This window comes from Daphnia carinata, chromosome 7, assembly GCF_022539665.2.
Source record: "Daphnia carinata strain CSIRO-1 chromosome 7, CSIRO_AGI_Dcar_HiC_V3, whole genome shotgun sequence".
In the NCBI taxonomy this organism is placed as follows: Eukaryota; Metazoa; Arthropoda; class Branchiopoda; order Diplostraca; family Daphniidae; genus Daphnia; species Daphnia carinata.
This window is the reverse complement of record NC_081337.1, coordinates 946840-969278: the sequence shown is the minus strand read 5'-3', so window position 1 is coordinate 969278 and position 22439 is coordinate 946840. Positions and strand designations below refer to the sequence as shown.

The following is a 22439-nucleotide window of genomic DNA, read 5'->3' as shown; positions in this document are numbered from 1 at the left end:
GTTTCTTTTCATTTTTCATTTTAGCAATTTCAATATTCAATTAGCAATTTCATGGTTACCGAGATATAGTCATTTACTTCGAAGACTTCAATCTGGGAACTTCCTGATGGGAAAATGCAAGTTGCAATTGTTTCGACAATTTTTTTTTCCTTATTTTAGTTGTTTTTAGTTTTAGGCAGTTTAGGGTAACTAATCTTTGTGTAATTTCGCCCAAAAACTATTGTTGTGTAGCTAAGATAACTTGCTACACAAATGAAAATTTTTTTGCTGAATTTAATCTCTATCTTTCTCGGTGGAACAAAAATACAAAAAGTTTTGAAATTTTCTTACTGTCTTGTACAGTTAAATTTTTTTCCTCACACGGTTCTATGTGGGTGCAGGCTGTAGAAATCATATCAGTGGATCATGTGATCTTATTTCCATGCCAACTAACTAAGTGTGAAGTAGCTTTTATCTGTGATAGACTATGTGTTGTGTTTTTGTGCTATAAACTAACTATAATGAATGGTAAACAAACTGAAGGCGAGCTAAGGCCCCTTTTAGCACCTCCCCAATGAAATTTTCTAGGCTGCAATGCCATTATAGAAACAGGGAAAGTTTGTAGAGCGGTGTAGTCTTCATGCGCCCCTTGCTGTGTAAGACGATCGTGCTACGAAACGGACTGGAGAAAGATTTTTGTAACACAACTTCCGTGGCTAGCGATAATTTTGATTTAGGAACTGGTTAGTTAAATGTACGTATGTCTATTGAAATTAATTCTTTTCAAATAATCGGGCTGTTCTGCTGCTCTTTATCTGCTGCTTTATCTGCTGTTCTTCAGGAGAAAAATAACAATTCACGTTGGCCATATGATTCAGCTCGATAGGCTCCGAGTTGTTAAGCGTATTTTTTTGTTTGTTGGTTTTTTTTCTTTTTTCTTTTTCTTTTTTCCTTTTTTTTGTGCGGCTCTGTGATAGAGCTTCGATACAGATATTTTTAGTTTGCTTATTTAATTCTTTTCCTCTAACCAAACAAGTATTGTTGGGTGTAAAATATTTTCGTTTTTCGAACATTTGTCTTTGTTATAGAAGGTGGCATTAAAAGCAATGGAGCTTGGGATTGAAGGACGACGTATGATGATCCAGCTGAATTGGAGCCGACCAAAATTGCAAGACCAATTGCTTAAAAGTGCCTTGACATTGACGAAAATCGATGCTGATGCTGGGCAAAATGTCACACCGACTCATTCACTGGCTGTCTGTTTGCTTCAACATGGGCTGGGTCGTTACAGCGACTTGCATAGGCTGGGCGACGCGTGGTGTAGCACGGCCAATCCTTGTGCGATCAACTGCGGCGAATGTGATTGGATCCGATTCTGCCAACTTTTGGATAAAAAAAACCAGGAGGCTGAACTTGAGCTAAAGAATGAAAAAAGAACCAAGAAAACTTTAGAAGAAGTAACATCTCGATCATCAACGGTTAATTTACAGCTAATCGTAAAAGAAGTGGTTGAAGCCCTCGACCAATTTCAATGGCTGGGACTGTTAAGCACGTCAAATCCGTTCCGGGTCGGTTGTATTGTCGGAGAAGAAAACGTTATTGATATAACACCGAAAATCTACGAATCACTCGAGTCCTTTTGCAGCCATCAGTACGTATGGTACGATAGCGATTCGCAAACTTTTCACGGTATCGCCAAATGGATGGACACATTTCAAGATCGACGAGCGTACCGTGTCGCTCTCTCTTGTCAAGTAGCTCAAAATGTCAAAGAGTTCTGTTGTTTTTTGCTGAAAAAAGGCAATCCAGGCGACGATGAACTAGAAATGCGATCCTTGGCCTATCTGAGAGAGCTGAACGAACAGCTGGACCGTAACATCAGGGATCACTTGGCGATGGTAGATCGATGGGATGAGGTCGGCGAGGCTAGTAGTGAGCTTAAGATCCTACTACACGAGCTTATCGATCCAAGTTTCGACGAGGACAGATTCGAAATCAACTTGGAACTGAGACAGGAATTCATCGAGAGCTTAGAAAAAGCTTACGATGAGGTGCAGATCCTTCGCCGCGAGGCCTATGAGAAGGCTCGACTTAGAGCCATTCAGAATAGGGAAGAGGATGAACGCAAGGAACGGCAGTTCAGGTTGGAAATTGAAACCGCCACCGCTGAAATACAACTACTCGAACAGGAAATTGAAGAGAATGAACGATCGGCTAACCAGCAGTTTGGAGAACAGACAACAGAGCAGATGAAAAAGGCACGTTATCGCGACCTGTGGCAGACAGCCAGGTACAAAGTGCTGGAGGCAAGCAACCGAATGAAGCCATTGAGATTTATTGGTGCCGCACGAGTGCTCATCATGCAAAAACGTGAGCTGCTGAAGAGCAAGACCGAACAACTAGAATGGGATCACTTCCGTTTGCTCCTGCACGAGCTGCCTCCTCCGTTGGAAATCGCCAAATGCGGTCGCAATCACAATCTATTCGCTATCTATAACGATACCGCAGCCGACGCCCTACTCACTGACGTCCTTATGGAGTTTAAGCTTGTGGAATTGTTTGAGAAGCAGAAAAGAAATCTTCCGTTGTTGAGGTCCTACGCACGACAGAACTCGTCCAAGGTTTTGGCCGAAATGCGACGCATCCTCGACAAGATGGTGACGGAGCCCATCAACAACATGTCGAATCAAACTTGGAGATTCAACGGTTGCGCTCTCCTCTTGAGTCATATTTACAACCAATGGATGGCGAAAAATTCGTCCTCCTCCGAACAAAATCCTTGTGAAGAGATCATTATTGAAGCTTCTCGTGTTATTTATATCGACATGGATTGGATGACACCGGGATTGAGTTTAAATATGTCGGCTCCTCGAATTGAAGCCGTTGGAACGGGAATACGTCGTGTGATTGACACCTCAGGAAAAAACGCCAAACGGACAATTCCGGAAAAAGCCAATGATGGACGCGACGCTGGATTGAGTGGTGACGACGGAGTGCACGGAGCGGCCGGTCAGAGTGCAGGTCATGTGTCTATTATCTGTGACACTTACCTCGGCATGCCGCTCGTCATCCGGGCCAGAGGTGGTAACGGTTCGGATGGACAGAACGGTGGAAATGGAGAACCCGGAATCAATGGTCAAAATGGAAGAGACGGAAAGCTACCACCGGAAAAGGAAGTAGATCAAGATTTTGATTTTATACCGTTGAGATATTACTGGAACTTTCCGAAAAGTGTCTATCAATATTTTTCTGGTAAAATATACAACACTTGCCATTTACTAACCGGAGAGCCCGGAACACCAGGCAAGTCCGGCGGTAGCGGTGGAAGCGGCGGGTGCGGAGGACAGGGAGGATTTGCTGGCGAAGTTGAGGTGGAATGTGGCGCGGGCGATAACCTGATCGACATAACACAAAACGAAAACGGCAAAAATGGCACGAATGGTAAGCCTGGAAAAAGCGCCAAGGGGGGCAAGGGAGGAGGCAACGGCCTTGATTCGGCACGTGTGTTTGAAACAGATTCAGATTCGTTAGACCCCTGGTTCTGGGTGGCTGGGAAATGGCGTGAGAAAGAAGGCAAATTAAAAATTGAACGCATTATGCGCACAAGTAATCAAAGCGAACAAATTGGTTCAAGAATCATCGTTGTTGCTGAAGACAACGGAAGTGCCACCGACGGAGAGCAAGGTGAAGACGGCCAAAACGCTGATCAAAGCCACCAGATGCATTCAACACCCAAAAGGGCTATGGTAGTTGCGGGGGCATCCTGGAGAAGCGACGCTGCTGCCACCGCCTTAGCATCCGCACGACTCCAGCAGAAAGAGGCAGCCATTCGGAAGCTCAGCGCGGCCATTACCAACTCGAACGAAGCGGCAAGGCGTGCCAGAGCGGCCGCCAAGCAACAAGAGGCCAACGAGAAAAAACTGAAACAAGCGAAACAAAGTGAACAGCGGGTTCGCAAGGCTTTCCAACTGGCCAAGATGCAATCCACGTCCCAGCTGATGCGCACTACGCAGAGGACGCACACAATCGCCGCTCAACAGGTAGCTGATACAGGCGAAAGTTCAATTTCCGTTAAAGAAAATGACGAGTTCATTCCTCATACGGCACACGTCCTAGCCAAAACACAGCCAGCGACCCAGTCTGAATGGAACGCCATGGAAGGCGTGGATGTCCTCGACGCTCTTGTCGCCAAATATTCAAAGGTCTCGAATGAATCGTCGAAAACCTTGTCCATCCTGACGCAATCTATAGTCCTGCAAATCTGCTTGCCAGAGCCAGAGGACCGTGGACTCGTTTGGTCCTCAATGGCTAAAATAACGCGACCTATAGCTGATTACCCAAACCACTTGATTCAATCGCTTCGATGTATCAGCCAGGACATCGATCTGATCCAAGAGCTTATATCGGCTAAACGGGAAATTCTCCTCAAACCCATGAGCGATATCATACTGGAAAAGACGAACGAAATTGCCTGGGACATCGTAACGACCGCTGGGGATGCACTTGACGTCTTAGGCGTTTTGTACGCCTTTCGACATCTAATCTGGAGCTATGAAGAGCTCCAAAAATTACTTCAGCCGCTGGAAGAGCAAGAGAAAAAAGGCTCAGGATCTATGACGAGCAAGAGCAACACGGGATCATCGGAACCTGACCCAGCCAAGACAAAACTGATCCAGTTTCTGCGCGATAAATTGATCTATTCAGTTGTCGAAGTGATGATGACATCGACATCGGCCAGCGGTGGGAATGAACAGCATTTCGAGGAAACAATAATCCAATCCCAAGTGCTGACGCTAAAAGGTTTGTTGCAATGCTGCTCTCTTCACCTCACACCACCTGACACTGTGCCCGTGTCAACGTTTTTCAATAAGCTGATGGAAAAACTGAAAGAAATTTCTGGAAATGAGAAAAAGACCGGCGACGACGTGAATATCGCCCTGACGGACTTCGCCTGTCGTCAAATGGGAATCAAGAAAGTACGTGACTTGTTGCCGACTTCAAACATTAGATCCTCGATTTCAGCCGGAAATCAAATTGTTCTCAATACAGATGATGAACAGCGCTTGGAAAAGCTTCGTTTCCTTTTGAGTCACACGAAAGTTGGTGTCGATGAGTTGGACGCTATCCGTTCAGTTATAGAAAAACGGCAAACCTTCCACAAAGAGCCGTACAAAACAATTTACTCGCTCGCTGAACAAGCGTTTGTCAACTTTTACTGGACGCGTGAATGGGAGAGTTATCACGATTTTCTAATGGAATTCAAAGCGAGCCAAAATCGTCCAGACGAAAACCCGTCTGAAATACTGGAAACGGCGGACTTACACGGCCAGCTGAGCGAGTTTCAGAACTCCGTCGAACGATTGAAGGCAGCACTTATGTGGAATCACAGTGGCAAATCTTACAAAGACATGATGGAGGTATGCACTAAGCTCAAGAAAAAGCTCGACAAATCAGAATGGACAGATAAATTCAGCGCAGCTTTGGCAAAACTGAAACGATCTTCCGAGGAAAAGGAAACGCCCTTGATGAAGTGCATGAATTGGGTTCGTGAGCAGGAGATGAAAATTGTCGGATTTTTCGACGATTCCAAGAAGGATTCGCCTGAGCTCATCAAAGATTCTTTTCTGTCATTCCTTTGGCGTTTACGGAAAATTTGTCAACCAAGTAAATCGGACAAGGAATCGATGGTCCCACAATTTCGAAAGGCTTTGCACTATCTTGACTACAACAAGCGAGATTCTTTCACAGTTTCCGAAATGAAACTGTTCCACGAAGTGTTCAACAAAACAAGAGAAGGCATCTTCAAGGATGAAACGATCCTGCGTTACGAAGCTAATTTGAAAACCGAGTACGTTAAACAGTATCCAGACCACCATTTCCTCAGGTGGATAGACAGTTACGAAGAAATTACGAAAATTCAAGCGGAAATCAGCAGAAAGTGGGAGAGTTATTCCATAGATTCCGATACGGCATCCCAACAAGCCAAAGTGGCGCGTCGAAAGAACATGTTGCTGAACCGCTATGCCGCAATCACGACGTTCTTCTTGTCGCCGCAAAAATGCCACGAAACATGGCGTTCTTTGAGGCGAGATATGAAACTGGACGAATTAGATCAACAGCTTAGAACAAGAGTATCCAGTACTTTTGGGAATCACATCCAGCAAATGGTTGGTGACGTCGAGGCAGCCCTGAATAAAATCATGGAAGGAGCAATTGTTCAATCAAACGGTACTCCTGCACATTCTTCTAGCATCAGTGCTGAAGATGGAGGCGGTAAGTATTATCTCAAACAAGAATTGTACAATTATAACTTAATGAAACGGTTCATTTCTAAATCTAATAGCCTTTGGCATTTTTAAATCAAACATTTAAGCTGCTTCTTTTTCACAGTTTAAAATGGAATTTTCATTATAATTTATGTAACGATAATTACGTAAAAAAATCTGTTCCCGAAGAGAATAAGTTTCGTTTTGGGATTTTGAATTGCAAAGTAATTCATGATTCATGATTTTACGTATATTTACTGAATTTTCAAAAACTGTAACATTGCGACCTTTCGTGATAATGATAGTTTTCTCAAATTACCTGTTACACAATCAAGAAATTTTCATAATAATTTAAACAAAGATTGTAAAAATAGATCATATACCAAAATTAAGCTATGTTCACTAGTTTATGTAGCTAATTTATGCAACAGTCATTTGGCGCAGTTTCATTTCAAATGAGAAGGTTTTGAGATAAAACTAGGTTTGATTATAATACCGAGCTATAATTTTTTGGTCGATTGTGGCTGACATTCTTATGTACATGTTGAAAAAAAAATTAACCTTGAAAATTGCGTATCGTCTAGGTGAAACGATGTGCGCTGAAACCAAGCGATGCCTTTCCATAGTTGACACCTTGCTGACCTCGTCGAATTGCCTTCTTATAAAAAAAGAACTCAGTTCCACGATTTCTACGATCCTTTCGGATGTCGAACTGTTGTTCGAGTACTTCGTCGAATTGGACGACACCAACGCCGAACGCATAACGCCATACTTAGAAAAATGGAGAACGTCTTTGGCGATTATGGAAGAAGCTGGAAATTTACTGAAAGTTACAGCCGACGTCCGACGAGGCGTGGCCAATGTTTTGGACATAGCCGGCTGGTCGACCACCAACGACGACCGTCTAATTGAAACGCTCAACCGCCGCATTAATCAAAATCGCGAAAACATGGAAAATGCCTTACAACGTCAAAAAACCTTTACCGAACTTTTGACACGGGAACGATTTACGGATGACGTCTTGAGCGTCGTCAAGGCGTCTGTCGTTTGCTTAGGAGAAGGGGAAGATTTAAATCCGTGCAGCCTTTGCTGTCACAAAAATCACAACTTATCACTGTTGATACAAAAACAAGTGGAAATTTGGAACGAATGTGCTCCGACCGAGTTTCATCCAAAGGGAAAAGATACTCTGGCTTTTCTGGATGCTTTGCTATCTTCCACGTCTGAGAAGCTGTTGAAAGTGCGGGCCTCCTTGGCTACCGAACTCCTCGCTCATCATATTGGCACTCCTGAGAATGTCGACGTACTGGAGGGATGGACCGAACGTATCAACAAGTTTGTGGTAACATTCAACACTCATATGGATTCGGATGAAGAAATGACCAGTCGCGTAATCGAACTTCAGGCTTCCTTGATCGTTCATTTTCACGTTTTTCAAACAAAAAAACTAAGTCTTTTCGAAGAGACTAACAAACTGCATGCTAAAATAAACAGTAGAATAATGAGGGAGCAGCTAACCGTACTGGCTGGCGTGCTGGGCAAATCCAAAACCGAATCCAACTGTTTACTCCTCACAGGTCTTTGCCATTTCGCCAATACTCTGAGCAAATGCGCCAGAACTAGTCAACGACTAGTTGCGTCTGACTGTATTACTGAATTAATCGAACAGCTGTTCTGCGACACAAATATAAAAAAGAAAAATGTGAAAATGAAAGCGATCCTTGATGTCGTGTATTCCTCTTCTGAGGCATTTACCTTTACCGAAAAGAGCTACTTGGAGCGTTTCATTCAAACAGAGTCTTGTTACCAAGACACTGGCATGATCAAGAGCTTGTACGACAAAATCAACGACACAAGAAAAGGAAAAGAAGGCCAAATATCGTCAAGCGTAACCAACAGGTTGATTGACGTCATTGACTTTAAAAGTCTTTTGACCCAGGAAGAACGAAAGTACCTCACCATTTTGGGTAACGATGAGGTCGTGCAGAGAGTGCTAAAAAATCTACCACCGACATCCTACTTGAGCTGCTTGAAGGAACGTGCAACTAACGACATCTACCGAAAACTCATTCTCCACTTTTACGGAGAGGAAGATAACGACCTGGCCGACCTGCTGGAATCGTACAAAACAGCGAAGAAGGCCGACGGTGGAGAGAAAGCGACGGAACAATGTGAAAAGAGCCCGTCCGATTGCACACGTCAGATAGCTAGTGAATTCCAGAAATCCTTCAATAGAGCGTACTTCTTTGCGAAGCGAGACGGCATTGAATTCGAATGGCTGGCATGGTTGCAAGAGACCGTTCTCAAGTCATTGGAATCAATGCGTCGCGATTTGGTGACGCTCGCCAATGTAACGGAACTTATTTCTGCCTCTGCCGTGTTCAAACTCGATGACCTTTTTCATTTGGCAGTAACCGCTCGACCCTATCACTGGCTGGATAATCTGCTGGGGAACTCCATCTTGAAAACAGTCGATAAACTCGATCCTGCAACAACCGGAAATCAAGCCGAACGAAAAGCTCAACGACGCCAGCTGACTTCTGATATACAAGAATGTCTTAGATCACCGCAACTGAAAGGCCGAATTGTTCTAGAAGTCTTCCGGCGGAAATTGGAACAAGAGACCCGTTTAGTGGCAGGCATGGAGTCTGTCAACTTTTTGTACGCTGCCGGACTGGTGAGTGCCCTCAAAACTCTCACCAAAATCAACGACGTGGAGAGGTTTCAGGGTACATCTCTCAAACACTGGCCTCGGCTGATACGTCACTGCAAGCTAACGGAAATCTGGCCGACCGGTCTCGCCAATCAGCTTGTAACGATACTGGATGTTCGCATGGGCCAAGACAAAGCGGACTGCTTCCTCGAACGTTTCAAAACGAAATATGGCCATGTTCAAAATGAACCGATACTCCAAGAGGGAAATGATTTGCCACCTATCAATAACCAACTCGTCATCCAGTTGGAAGGAATAATAAAAAATTTGTCGAAATACCCCTGGATCGTGGATTCGTTTTTCGTTTTGGCGAGGTCGCAAGATGTCGTCAACAGCGAAGATGAAGATTACCACTGGCAACACATCCAAAGTAGCGCATTCATCGAACAGGAAAGATCCAAAGCCTCACAATCCAATCAAGGCGCGTCTGAACTATTGAGATCGATGAGGGACTATCCCGAAAACGAGGCCGTCATAGGGAAAATGACAAAACAGAACAGCTTCGTACGAACAATCGACAAAATTAAGCTGCTGGCTACGAGCGATCCAAGAAGCCAATGGAGCCAGAAGGACATTGACAATTGGGTGACTAATGTTAAAGAATCCAAAGCAGAGGTGGATCTTGTCGATTTTCTTTCGGTGGCCTTCCGGGCAGTGCAATTGCATATGAAATGCCAATTGCGCGAATCACAGATGCTTGCCATTTTAATGTTCGTGACGCCGAGCGAGAGCCAAAGAGTTCAGCGCCGAATGGCGCAAATCTCCACGGGCGAGGGAAAAACGCTAATCACCGCGTTGTTGGTCGTCTATCATGTGTTGTCCAACTGGTCGAAAGGGCAACGCCTCGTTGACATCATCACCAGCTCACCGGTTCTAGCCGTCGACAATGTCATCGAGATGAAGTGGTTCTACGAAGTTTTCGGCGTCGGCGTGGAGAACAACTGCGACGCCGCTTGCTCCGATGACGAGGAGTTGCGCAAGAAGCGCTACAACACGGACGTTGTGTACGGTGACCTGTCCAGCTTCCAGCGTGACATCCTCTTGAGTCGATTCTTCTCCGACCGTGACATTACCCGCAATCGAGAAGCTGGAGCCGTCGTCGTCGATGAAGTGGACAGCATGTTGCTGGACAAAGGCGAAAACATTTTGTACTTGTCGCACAAGATTCCCGAAATGGACGACCTCGTTCAGGTGTTCGTCGAGATATGGCATACCGTCCACGATCCGTCGGCCGCTGCTGGGGACGAGAGAGCACAAGCCGCTGTGTACGAGAGCGTAAAGGAACGCGTTGAGAACGGCAACATCCGCGTTCCCAAGGGTCTCGAATCCTTCGTGCTTCGCTACCTTCAGGTGTGGACACGCAACGCCTTCCGAGCCAAAAACCTGGTAATGACTAAAGACGCTTACAAAGTGGACGATCTGGGCGACGGCCGAGGACAGCAGGTTGTCATCATGGACAAAGAAACGGGCGTGGAGCAAGTACAAATGCAATGGTCACACGGCCTCCATCAGTTCTTGCAGCTGAAACATACGCTGAAATTGAGTCCCGTCTCTTTGAAGGCTGTCTTCATGTCCAACATTGGCTTTTTCGAGCAGCGCAAAAACGCCGCCCTGTACGGAATGACGGGCACACTTGGCTCCACCGCCGAGTGCAAACTGTTAGGTGAGGTATTCCGCGTCGACTTCTTCAAGATGCCTCGTTTCCGGCGTCGCTTTTGCCTAGAAGAGGATCACCTCTTGTCTCCCACAAAGAGCCAGTGGTTGGACAATTTGGTACGCGCAACGAAAGCCCAGCTCGATGCGAAACGAGCCGTGCTGGTTGTGTGCGAGAATATTGCCTCCGCAGAAGCCGCCTACAATAAGCTTTTGTCTGCGTGCAAACAAGAGGGCAAAAGTAATAACGAGACGGAGGCCACAATTCGAGTTAATATCAGCAAATACATCAGCTCGTTCGATAAAGGATTCCAGAAGAAGCAACATGACTCCGATCTAGTTCCCGGCGATGTCATCGTGGCCACCAATTTGGCCGGTAGGGGAACCGATTTCAAGATCGACGAACAACTCACCAAGAACGGCGGATTACACGTCATCATAGGATACATGCCGGCCAACGCCCGTGTCGAGGCGCAAATCGAGGGGCGAGTGGCCAGAGCTGGACAGCCCGGAAGCTTTCAGTTTGTCTTGTGGGACCCAAATGTCAGCGTAGGCAAGTCGGACGTTGCCTCGGAGCTTTGCACTTTGAAAGTGAAGCGCAACGACCGAGAATGCCGTCGGCTGGAACAAATCCGCACTCGCGGTCTGCAGAAGATCTTCTTGGAAGAGGAACTGTTCAAGAAATTTCACGAGGAGATTTACAACGAGGTGCGGAAGATGTTGCGTCAAAATACCTCACCGGACGGCGAACTGCAGCTGAAATTTTTGACTAATCGCTGGGCGCTCTGGTTGGACGACAATGCCGATCACATCGACAACATTCATGTCCGGAAGGCGGACACTGTCTATGCGAATTTCGAATCATTTAAAAGCGATTGTCTCGCGTTGGCCGGTGCCTCTTCCGGCAGTTTTGCGCGCTTCGCATCGACGCCTTCTGAGCTGATGACTCTTGGCGATTTTTTCGAAAAGACGAAAGAAACTGAACAGAAAGCGAATCATTGCTACGAACAGGTTGTCAAGAAAGAACCAGATGATTGCCCAGCCGCGCTCATCCGTCAAGCGAAGCTGATTTTGCGTGAAGCGGGCAGCGATGAAAAGAGAAAAGCGAAACCACTATTGATCAGGGCGAAAAATTTGATCGAAGACAAAATCGGCCAGCTTTCGATGTGTAATGATTTGGTAAAGAAGACGTTGAAGATGCACGAAAAACATGGCAGCGTCATTATAAACGAGAACCGGTTCGAGGAGCAGACAACGAATTTGATATGTCTTTTACAGGTGCATCTGACTGCCATAGAAGACATCTTGGGGCGGTCAGTTGTTGGCTCCCTGGCCATGCATTTCCCGAAGCAAGAAGAAATGCAAGAAATCTTAGCTCTAATAACAAACAAGCTGGCACATCAAGGCCATTGTAAGCCTTATCGGTTGTCCAACAGCGTGTCGGTAAGGTCGATCGGTGTTGGCAAAGACATGAGTGAGGATCACCAACGTGTTCTGTGGATGGACTATGGAACAACTTCACAACAGAGACGGCTCCAATGGCCAACGGAGATAGCTCAGTTCGAACGCGCCACCGTTCAGCTCATAGACGAAAGAAGAGACGCTCTGCGGAAATCATTCACTAAATCCATGTTGACGGACGTGGTGATCACCCAGAACCAGTTGTGGGAAGAGTTGATTAAAGAAGGGTACGTCGTTCAGAAAAAGATCATCGACGAGGACGTCATTCGTTGGGCGCAATCGAAAATTGAGGGTGATTCCGCCGTCAAGAATTTCCTCGAAAGTTTGCCAAAAGAATTGGACAGTTTGAGAACTGTACTCGTGGATTGGCTCAAGCGTCATGATGAAGAACCATTCGCAGACGCCGTCACTCCGTTAGAACTCGACGACGGTGTTTTGAAGTCGCTTGAGCGGTTCCTGAAGACGAGCCAAATCGTGGTCCACATCAATCACAGGCAGGGCGTGCTCTCCAAAGAGATATCATTCGATCCGAACAGATCGAGCTCGCCCGTTGCAGGCCTGACGGAACAACTGAAGAAATTTGACCATTTGATAGCGATGTGGATACTTCAAAGTTCATCCGGCGAATTTGGAGAAACTGCGTTTAAGAAGGTATGCGAGACAGTGTCTCGGGAAGAGTTGCCATGCCCAGCAGACTCTGACGAAGGAGCTGAGAATATCTGGAAATATCTCTTAAGCGAAGGAATCATCAAAGAACCTAAAATTATTTTTGTGCCGGGATTAAAGGCCAACAAGGAGGACATCGAAAGCCGGAAGAAAGAAATAACGGAAGCGGTTGAATCACTGGCCGGCGTTAAGGAAATAAGCTGGAAGCACCGACCGCCACCAAAGCCGGTCACCGAGCATTCTGCTTACTACGACGTCCCAAGTTATTGGGCAGACTGCGCGTGGAATGTCGTCGGAAGTGCGTTCAATTACGTCAATCCTTTCGGTGACGAGAAATCCGACAATGCGAGCAAGGCGGCTAATGTTGACGAATGGCTGACTGAGAAACAAAACAAAAAACACCTTGAAACCTACAAGAGGGACGTTGTTTCGGCTTTGTTCAGCAGCATTGGCCAGTTGAAGACCATTCCGATGGTGAACACTACGCTCCAGCCGCTTTCCGACTATTTCGTGTCCGACAGGTCGAGGAGCTTTCCAGCGGAGGAAATGCAAAGTTTAGCCGGCAAATCCTTTACAGGTGTCATCAAGCTAGAGGCGCACAAAACTTGGTGGGACTACTGGGACAGGCGAGCTTTCTACGTGGCCATGGCGGGCGTCGCCCAAGTCGCCTTAGGGGTAGCCCTTGGCGCAATTTCTGGCGGACTGCTCGCAGTTGTCAGCAAAACTCTCATCGCTGAAGGAGTGAGTGACATCGGCTACGCAATCCAGGCAGGGCTGACGGGAACTTTCTCCTGGGGAGGTTACTTGTCACACAAAAAATGGAGCCTGGCCATGTCCGTCGCCACAGCCGGACTGGGTGCGTATTTGACCAAAGGAGCGGCAGCTGGTCGTCTGGCTGCAATGGGATTCCAGGGGAAAGTGGGATTGGCTCTCTGTTGGGCAGCAGCGAAGAAAGCGATGGCCAAGTGCGGCCAAGCTGTGCTCTCCACGATGACCAGCATGGGCGTCGAAAGGTTGCTTTCTTGGCTAAAAAAATTCGTCATCGAAAACGTTTTGACGCACGTAAAATTCCTTATCAGCAAGGCTCTGTGGTTCCTTTTCAACGCCCTTAACAGTGCCCTCGATCGAATCTGGGCACTGTTGCAAAAAATGGGACGAAGCGCGGAGGATGTAAAACGAGTGATCGACGGCTACTTGGACAAAGCGAAGTCGTCGGAACTTTACACACTTTGGGGACGTCGCATGACTGGGCAGGCGGCCTCGGTTGGAGGCGCCATAGGACGTTGTTTCTCCGAATCGGGAGACGTCTTGAAAGCAGAAGGCAAGATCGAACTAATGGAAGAGGAAAAGGCCCAGGGACTGGACGTTTTGAAAAAATCTTTTAAATTTGTCGGCTACGTTGAAAAAGCGACGAAGATTGTCAATTGGATCAAGAACGGCACAGAAATCTTAGGCCTCGTCGCGTACGCACCGGAGTACGTCAGTAACGTGGAGAGATCCCTGTCTGAGGAGGCGAGAAAACTAGAAGCTGAAGAACAGGATAAGAAAGCGGCGCAACAGGCTCACCAAACCCAAGTGTCAGTATACGACGAAGAGAAAGAAGATCAGCTAAGCACCGGTGAAGCAGCCGAAACGATTCATGCAACGTACACTGTGACGTCGACAAACACAGCCGAATTCGAAACGAAAGTGTTCAACGAATACAAACAGAAGGTGAAAGAAAGAATCGAAGGCGACGTTGTCACCTATATGGTAGATAGCGTGACCAAGGCATGGGTGCAACCCTGGCTGCAGAGCAAAATCGAGGGTCTCATCGTATCCGCAGGCAAGAACACGTTGGAGCGCATTGGCAGTATGTGGACGGGAACGCAAGGTGATTCGATGACGGCCGACAATCACGCAAAAGAAAATGAGGGAGGGAACGACGAAGAGGTGGAAAAAGCTAAAAATGATAAGAAAGCCGCAGCCGCCGAGAAGAAACTTGAAGACTCGCTCGGGGAAGGAAGCAGCCAGAAAGAGACGGACGAAAATGGAAATGCTGTCGTTCAACCAAAGGAATACAAAGATGTTGTTAAAAGTATGGGCCAAGGCCAAGCTGCTGGTCTTTTGCAAATGCAAATGGTAGCGAATGCAACTAAGTGCACGCTCGTAATTATTGACCATTCGGACGAGAAGGATTTCAAAAGCGAGGATGGTCAGTTTAGCGTAACTCCAGATGGAAAATCTGAGAAAACGATCCAACTTGTATACACGAAGAACGAAGATGGCACAAAGCATGTTTCTCTCATTGGACCCGATGGTAAAGAAATGCAACTTCCGCCTTCTTTGATGAGTTCGGACGAAACGCCAGCCCCCCCGAACCGTTGCCTTTACGAAGCTATCGCTGGTGCTCTGGATAAGAAAGTCGACGACCTCCTATCGCAGGTGAAGGAGAATGCGCTCAACGATAAGCTGTCGCAATACCTTTATGACGAAAAAGTAAACGATGCCTTACCTCACATGCGAGTTGGTCGGAAAAGTGAAGGTGAACGTGTTGATCAGTACCTCCTTCTAGACGAAAATGACAACGTTCGTCATGTTTTGGCTACTATAACGCGGAAAAATCTGAAAGGTGGTAGCGAAGTTACTGGCGCTGCGAGAAATGAACTGAAGAGCGACGGAGAAAGAGAGGAAGATGACCAATGTGGCCATTTGATAGGGTTTTTGCTCGGCGGCGGAGGTGGCAAAAAAGTGCACAATTTAATCAACATGGACAAGTCCCTCAATCTAGGCCCGTACAAACAACTAGAAAGGGAGTTGGCGAATTTCTTGGAGAAATATGAGAACGGAAGAGTTGACGTAGATATCTTGCTGAATGAGGGTATTACGAACGGTAACTCTAAAAGTCCGTTAAATATACGGTTTTCCTGGCGTTTAAGTGTCGGCGATAAGGTCGGACTTCACAACACTATATTCTTTACGAACACGGCCGTTTGCAAGAAACAGAATGAAGGGCATATAAAGACAAGCCACCATTCCGTGATATACCTATTCGTCGCGTCAATCTTCCTAAAGAAGGAAAACCTAACGCGGAAATTGTCCATTTGGACGGACCTGACTTAGTCGAGTCCATCGGTCCTGACTTAACGCTGGTTCGCTCTATCTACCACAAACCAGTGAGTCGCCAAGAAAACAACGTAAGTAGAACTATGTAAGGAATTTCATGCAATATGTATTACGCTTTTTTGCGTAAGTAACGGCCAACATTAGTTATAGCACAGCCTAGATAACTGTTTGTTTTATTTTTGTAATAGCAACCCAGAAAAAATAAGATTCAAGAACTGAAAGACGAGGACGAGCCAATAAAAAGTCAAGCGCAAAACTGAAAGTGCAAGAACATGGTGAATCACAAATTCCAGTGAAGTGAGTAGAAGTGAAATTATCTCATACAGGCACAAAAAAACACCTATTTATATTATGGTTTCATGGCAGACAAACCAAAGTAAAACAGCAGGGTTGTATGATCCCGTGAAGCGAAATTTGCTGTTAAACTAGCAGTGCAACAGCAGCAGCAGTTAAAAAATATGCCAGCTATTGTTCAAATTTGTGAAAGAAAACAAAGAAATAAAAACAAAAAACAAAAAACCAAAAAAAAACTACGTGTGAAATGCATGTCTAGGTTGATATCGATGTATTGCCATTTTGGTAATGTAACATGGCATGAGGTTCATTTTCATTTAAAATATGTTTTATTATGAAGAGTGATAAACAATCATCATTTACAAATGCCTGAAAGAGTTATTTTGTAGAATAATCTTAGCGATTTAAGGGAACAATCTTCCTGGAAGTGTTCTACACCCTTAGTTAACAGATATTAAGCACGCATTGAAAGTGCTTCAACACAATACAGTTGCTTACATAATAGCCAAATGAATATTTCTCCTTTGTTTTGCATACCAAATAAAGATAAAATCCCAAAATGAAGCAGCACGCATTTATTTACATTGGAATTCTCTTTAAAAAAAATTTGCAATGAAACTTCCACGTACCATCTGGAAGAAAGAAAATTGTACTAATCAAGATTGAACGAAAATAAAAACAGAAAAAGAAATCTGTTGAATGCCAGTAGATTTGGTGGCAGTACTTTGAACATGATGTGTGGCCAGTATGTCTTATATCCTGCTAAACGACCCATTCCAGAAATTACATTGAAGAATACAAACAACTATCCGTAGCAAACAAAGGTAGCCAGAGAAATAGGACCTGGAGAATTAGGACCGGAGGATTAGGACCTTTTACCAAACATATTTTAAGATGCCACTATTTATTTCTCCAACGGTTGGTTCCTGTGCCTTCCTTTTTTGTCAAATCGGATGGCTTAGGTCGGTTTCAGCACTTATAACAGCGTTAGCCATAATATCTCGTCACTCTATCATAACTTTTTTTGTTTGAATTCCAATTTTTTATTAATTGTTCTGGAGAACGTCCTCCATTGATTGCTTATACAGCTATATAAATCACGTAAACGACCTGTGTTTTCAGTTATTTCAATGTAAACATTTCTCATTAGTGGTGGTTTTTTCATGGCGGGTTGTGGAGATAAACGAGTCACGTGAATTAACTTTTTGTTTGGCTGCCTTTATCTCGTTTAGATCCATCAGGGGTATAAAGGGATGGTTCCCACTCACCATGTTTAATTTCCCATAAGGGGGGCGCCGCTCATTTTACTAAAAGGTTGTGGTGGCAGTCGCGCTACCAAACGGATGTGTAAACGTACATAGTCCCCTATACTCCTGTTGAAGCTAGGCTCCTGCCTGTCGCTAGGGTCAGGTCATACGCCATGGGATGGCTTTCAGCCATTTTCCAGTTTCCCTACAGATTGCGTGCTTTACACACACGCGATATCAGGTAATGTAATGCACAATATCTTTGGAATTTTACACCATAATTTTATACAGCCCTTCCCGGTTCCCATGAATTAATTCATAATTTTCCCTTAAATTTATTATGTGTTAAAAAAATGTTTTCTTTGACCCCCTTTTTCCCTGAGTACACAAATCAATTTTTTAAAACTGTAATAGAATCAAATGAAAACCTCTATACCTCGTATCAAATTTTGTAGTAGTAGATCTCAGAAGGTTTAATTACTCTCTCTCTCACACTAATCACTCTCTCTCCGTTTAATGAAAAACGGAGAGAGAGAGAGAAATGTCTGGAAACGTTCATAATGCCATCGCACGCCGGAAGATGTCTCGGTCTGATTTGTTTTGAGGCGAACGAATGGTCGTAATCAAAATCAAGCTATAGAATCAATAATGCGCATTTCCCCCGATGAACATATGAAGGGGGACAAACTGGTCCTTACCTTTATGGAATACTGAGTTTGTTTTACTAGTTTGCCATGAGAATCATATCTGTTTGGAATGTACTAACATAAAAACCAATGCTTCACGAATAAAAATAATAAGCATTTCATACTCAAGTTTCCATCCAATCTTGCTACCTTTTTCACATGTTGTAACACTTAGTGTACTCAGTGCACAAAGTGAACTTAATGCTTCTCCCCGAAATCCAAAAGTTTGAACATTGAGCAAGTCTTCAAACTCTTCAATTATGGATGTACAGTGTTTGAGGCAGAGGTTCTCAAATCTGGAAGGAGAAATACAGGAACCATCATTCAATTGAATCGCTGCCAAATTCTATCTCAAAAGGGCCATTGATCAATTCAGTACATTAAGTTAATTATTATGTTCCTTTTTTACCTTTCAGACTGACTTCAACTTCTGTGGCCGGGTGTTCCTAAAAGGCGGAAGCGGAGTGCTGGAATGGCGGAGCGTAAATGGCGGAATAGTAGGCGGAATGGACATTTTTTGTTTGCCCGTTCCGCCAACTAGCCTGCTCCTTGTATACCTATTCTCGGTCTTAATGGCGGAATGGATTGGCGGAATAAGTTCGTAGTACAGTGCCGAATGTTTATGTATTTGAAATAAGTACAGTACCCTCCCAAAAGAATAAACAGTTGCCCGTTTTTCGGCCTTTTTAACATGGCCTCTTATGGAGAAACATCTCCTCAGTTTTTATTTTTTTATAATTCCCCTTTAGAGTTAAATGTAAAAAAAATTCAGCCTACTCATTGATAAGTTGGCTTTAGATTGATGTGTGGCGCATCAATGTAACTGTTAAACCCTGAACGGTATTTGTGCGTTCAGGTGTTTCAAATTTTCCGCTTTTCCCCGGTTTGCGCCTCCATTAGTTTACTAGAGATTCACCCAAAAACTACCCTTTTTTATTTTGTTCATATTTTTTAAAGAAGGATCCAACTAACTTCTACTTTGCTTCACCCTACTAAGTGTAAATTAAACTTTATATTCTTGTAATTAAAAAATTTTTTACCTTACATTTTCCACATAAAAAAATAAGTAAATAGGAATTTTTTTGGTACAAAAGATAATCTATAGTCGACTTACCCATACATAATGCCTATGTGTTAAGGGGAAAAAAATTTTGCTCCTATTTCTTTTTTTTATGCCTTATTCTTTTACTGTTAAGTGTAACGAAGCCTCCATTCGATACCTTCTTTATAACCATATTTTACTTCTCTTCACTTATTATTCAAATTTCGGATACTGCGTAGCATCTGTAAACAATATGCGTCGTAGCATCGACCTAGGTGAACACCTGCTGTCTGACTCATTTGCGCGACGTACATCACGCCATTAAAGAAACATCTGTTGATTGGTGGCACGCACGACGCTCATCAAGCCATTAAATAAACATCTTTTGATTGGCTGCACGCCTGAACTATAGACGTGTCATCAATATCACGGCACAACGAAGTTTCGTCGAGAACTCAAGAACTAAGAAGAACACAGTCTACTAACATCTTGCGAATGGAACAGTCACTCTGATTCCAGTACCCTTCCACTTTTCCAAATGTAGTCGTCTTGCTAGTTTTCTTTTTCCTACTTTATTTGCTAATTCTTATCTTCTAATTTGGTATGTTATTTGCTTATATTCAAATTTCCTGACTTGGCTTTGATTTTTCATCTTCTAATTTGGTATGTCGGACTAAGCCGTATAGCCAAAATATATCAGGCATTGTGGATAAAACGCCTTCGTTCTTATTTTTAACATCATTCTTATTTTAGTAAAAGATTTCTCTTTTACATAAGCTTACTTCCGTCGGTAATTGCGTTTATCATTTCTTGTTGTTGTTCGATGGTATCGTGTAAAAATTGCATTTCATTTGTCCCATTTCGACCGCTTACTGCGTTCACAAATTCTTTCTTGCTATAGTCCCTGAAAACATTTTTTCCTTAATACCTATAGCCTAGTGGTATCGTTCGTAGTTTCATTTCCAATTTTTGGATATCCGTTCTCAAAAAGGGTCTTGAGACGGAAAGTGTAGTCCAGAATGGATTCGCCAGGTTGTCTTTTGCTCCCTTCCAATTTTTTAAGAAATCTGTTGTTTTGTTACCATGGCATCGTTGCAGAAGTACAGCTTTTATCTCTTCATACTGACGTATAGCTATCCAATATGTTTTGTAGGATTTCGTTTACTGTATCGTGTGTCATTTTGGTGATGAGCATATCAATCTTTTCATCGTCATTCCAGTTTGACATTGCTACGGCATTTTCAAATAACCTAATCAAGCGATCAAATCTTGTTGCCGGGCTACCTGAGATATTAGGTAATTAAACTAGCATTGTGAGAACACGTTGTGCTGGTTGTAGCTTGCTTTTCTCTTGTGGTGCTAATTATGGCTCCACACGTTGAATGTTCGATAGAAGCAGCACTTCGATTATCTTGTTGATTCCAGTTTGTTTGTTCATTTGGAACTCTTGAAGCGTGACACGTCTTGGCGGAGTCAGAAAAGTTGCTAATAGCTTTTTAATGGAAATTCAATCACTACAGGACGCTTTAAAAAGGTTTCTTCTTTCACTTTTTTCCAGGTTATAAGGGCAATTTCCTAACTTCACCGCTAGGTCTGTGAAAAGTGGCGATCTTCTTATCAAGTCTATGGTTCACGCAAGGACGAAGAGGCTGTTTGGTACTGTTTCTTTAAAATTTTGCCAGCGGGAGGGTTTCCGCTTGCTTTCCAATTGTAAAGCATTCTTTTAGTGATTGAAAGAATGACTTTACGTTATTAAAGACAAATTATAATAAGAAAATGAACTCGGGAAGGCGTTACCACAATGCCGAATATATTTTATTCTAATAGGCCAAAGATAATAAAAGAATTACACAGATATGGGGTATAAATGGGAAACAGAAATACAAAAATGGAGTCATACGTATTCAGTCTTACCGTCACCGCCGTGGCGAAGATAGAATAAAGGTGTCAAACGTTGAAAGAGAAAAGATAAAGAAAACGGGCTTGTCGGTCGCACAACAAACGATGATAGCACTCACAATAATTATTGAATAGGAACAAATTAAACTCACTATATTTGAAGAATTAAACAACACTTGTAGCACTAAGAATAAGAACTGGAACTGGGACTAGAACTGAAGATAGTTGAAGAACTGAAACGAACTGTAGAACTATAGAACTAACTTTTGGGAACAAAAAGGGCATCCTTTTATACGTTTTACATGTTTGAGGGAAACATAGCATTTCCGACAGATGAGCTCCGGATATAAGTTATTGAATATCTCACGTCGCAACATTTCATATTCATGGAAATGTATGGCGCGATGTTCTACGCATGAAGCTCATCCAATCAGCAATCAGCAATCAGCAGGATGTAAAGTATAATATAAAAATAGAATTCAGCAATAAGCAGGATGTAAAGTACAATATAAATATAGAATTCAGCAATAAGCAGGATGTAAAGTACAATATAAATATAGAATTCAGGGAAATGCCAATGACACTTGAATTACTATATTTATAATGTATACTTTAAATATAATGCATAACAGACACAGTATATAATTTTAATATAAAGAAAACAAACAATGAAGATAAAATATAATTAAATGTTGTATTTTTATGACTTCGTTACACAATGCAAGGTTTTTCTTCACTAGGTTGAAAAGTTTAAGTGATTTATAACTGACCGTGGAACGGGTAGGTCTCGTGTTGCGTGCCTTAAAAGGGGCCGGCAAAAGCGCAAGGGTATTGATAGTTAGTTAGGGTGATTTTAAAAAGGAAAATCGTTTTCACTATGGGCAGTTTTCTAAGCACTTTACTATTAGTCTTATTCTTAGCACCCGTATACCTTGACTTAATGGTTAAGTTCAATAACCGCTGCCACCAGATGTAGAGTAACGCATTGAAATGACATCTTCTCTACGCACTTGCGAAATTATTGGACGCGAGGCTTTCAACCAAAATGTCGTTCATAGTGGGTGCCAGGAAAATGAAACAGGTGCAGGTAAATGGTAATTTAAGCTAAAAGCATACACGGATTGTGGTCGTAGGCTGCGGGTGCGACGAGGAAGTCGAAGGCTCAAAGAGAGGTCAGGGTTCTTATAAGGAATTCAACTGAATTGCCTTTTTGGGTTGCGCATGGCCCTGTATATTCAAATCAACACGACGAGATATTGAACCGTGTAAGTTGACGGGGCAACTTGCTGAAGTGATATATAAGTGGGGTAATGTCGGGGTCAACGTTCGACTGATTTATGGGTAACAAGAGAGATTTATGACGGGCAGGTGGCTGGGTAGACTTGTGTTGAAGCTACCACTAATTAGTTAATTAGTTCAAGTGAAAAG

At 43.7% G+C, this 22439-nt stretch overlaps 1 protein-coding gene across 1 annotated transcript; it reads left to right on the top strand.

Annotated features, from left to right (window-relative positions):
- The first annotated feature begins 1085 nt into the window (after positions 1 to 1085).
- Positions 1086 to 16556, top strand: LOC130698721 (uncharacterized). Its single transcript, XM_057521403.2, has 4 exons — positions 1086 to 6252; positions 6830 to 15914; positions 16032 to 16140; positions 16210 to 16556. The coding sequence occupies exons 1-2, from the start codon at positions 1086 to 1088 to the stop codon at positions 15838 to 15840; spliced, it is 14178 nt and encodes a 4725-aa protein (XP_057377386.2). The 3' UTR covers positions 15841 to 15914; positions 16032 to 16140; positions 16210 to 16556.
- The last annotated feature ends 5883 nt before the right edge of the window (positions 16557 to 22439 follow it).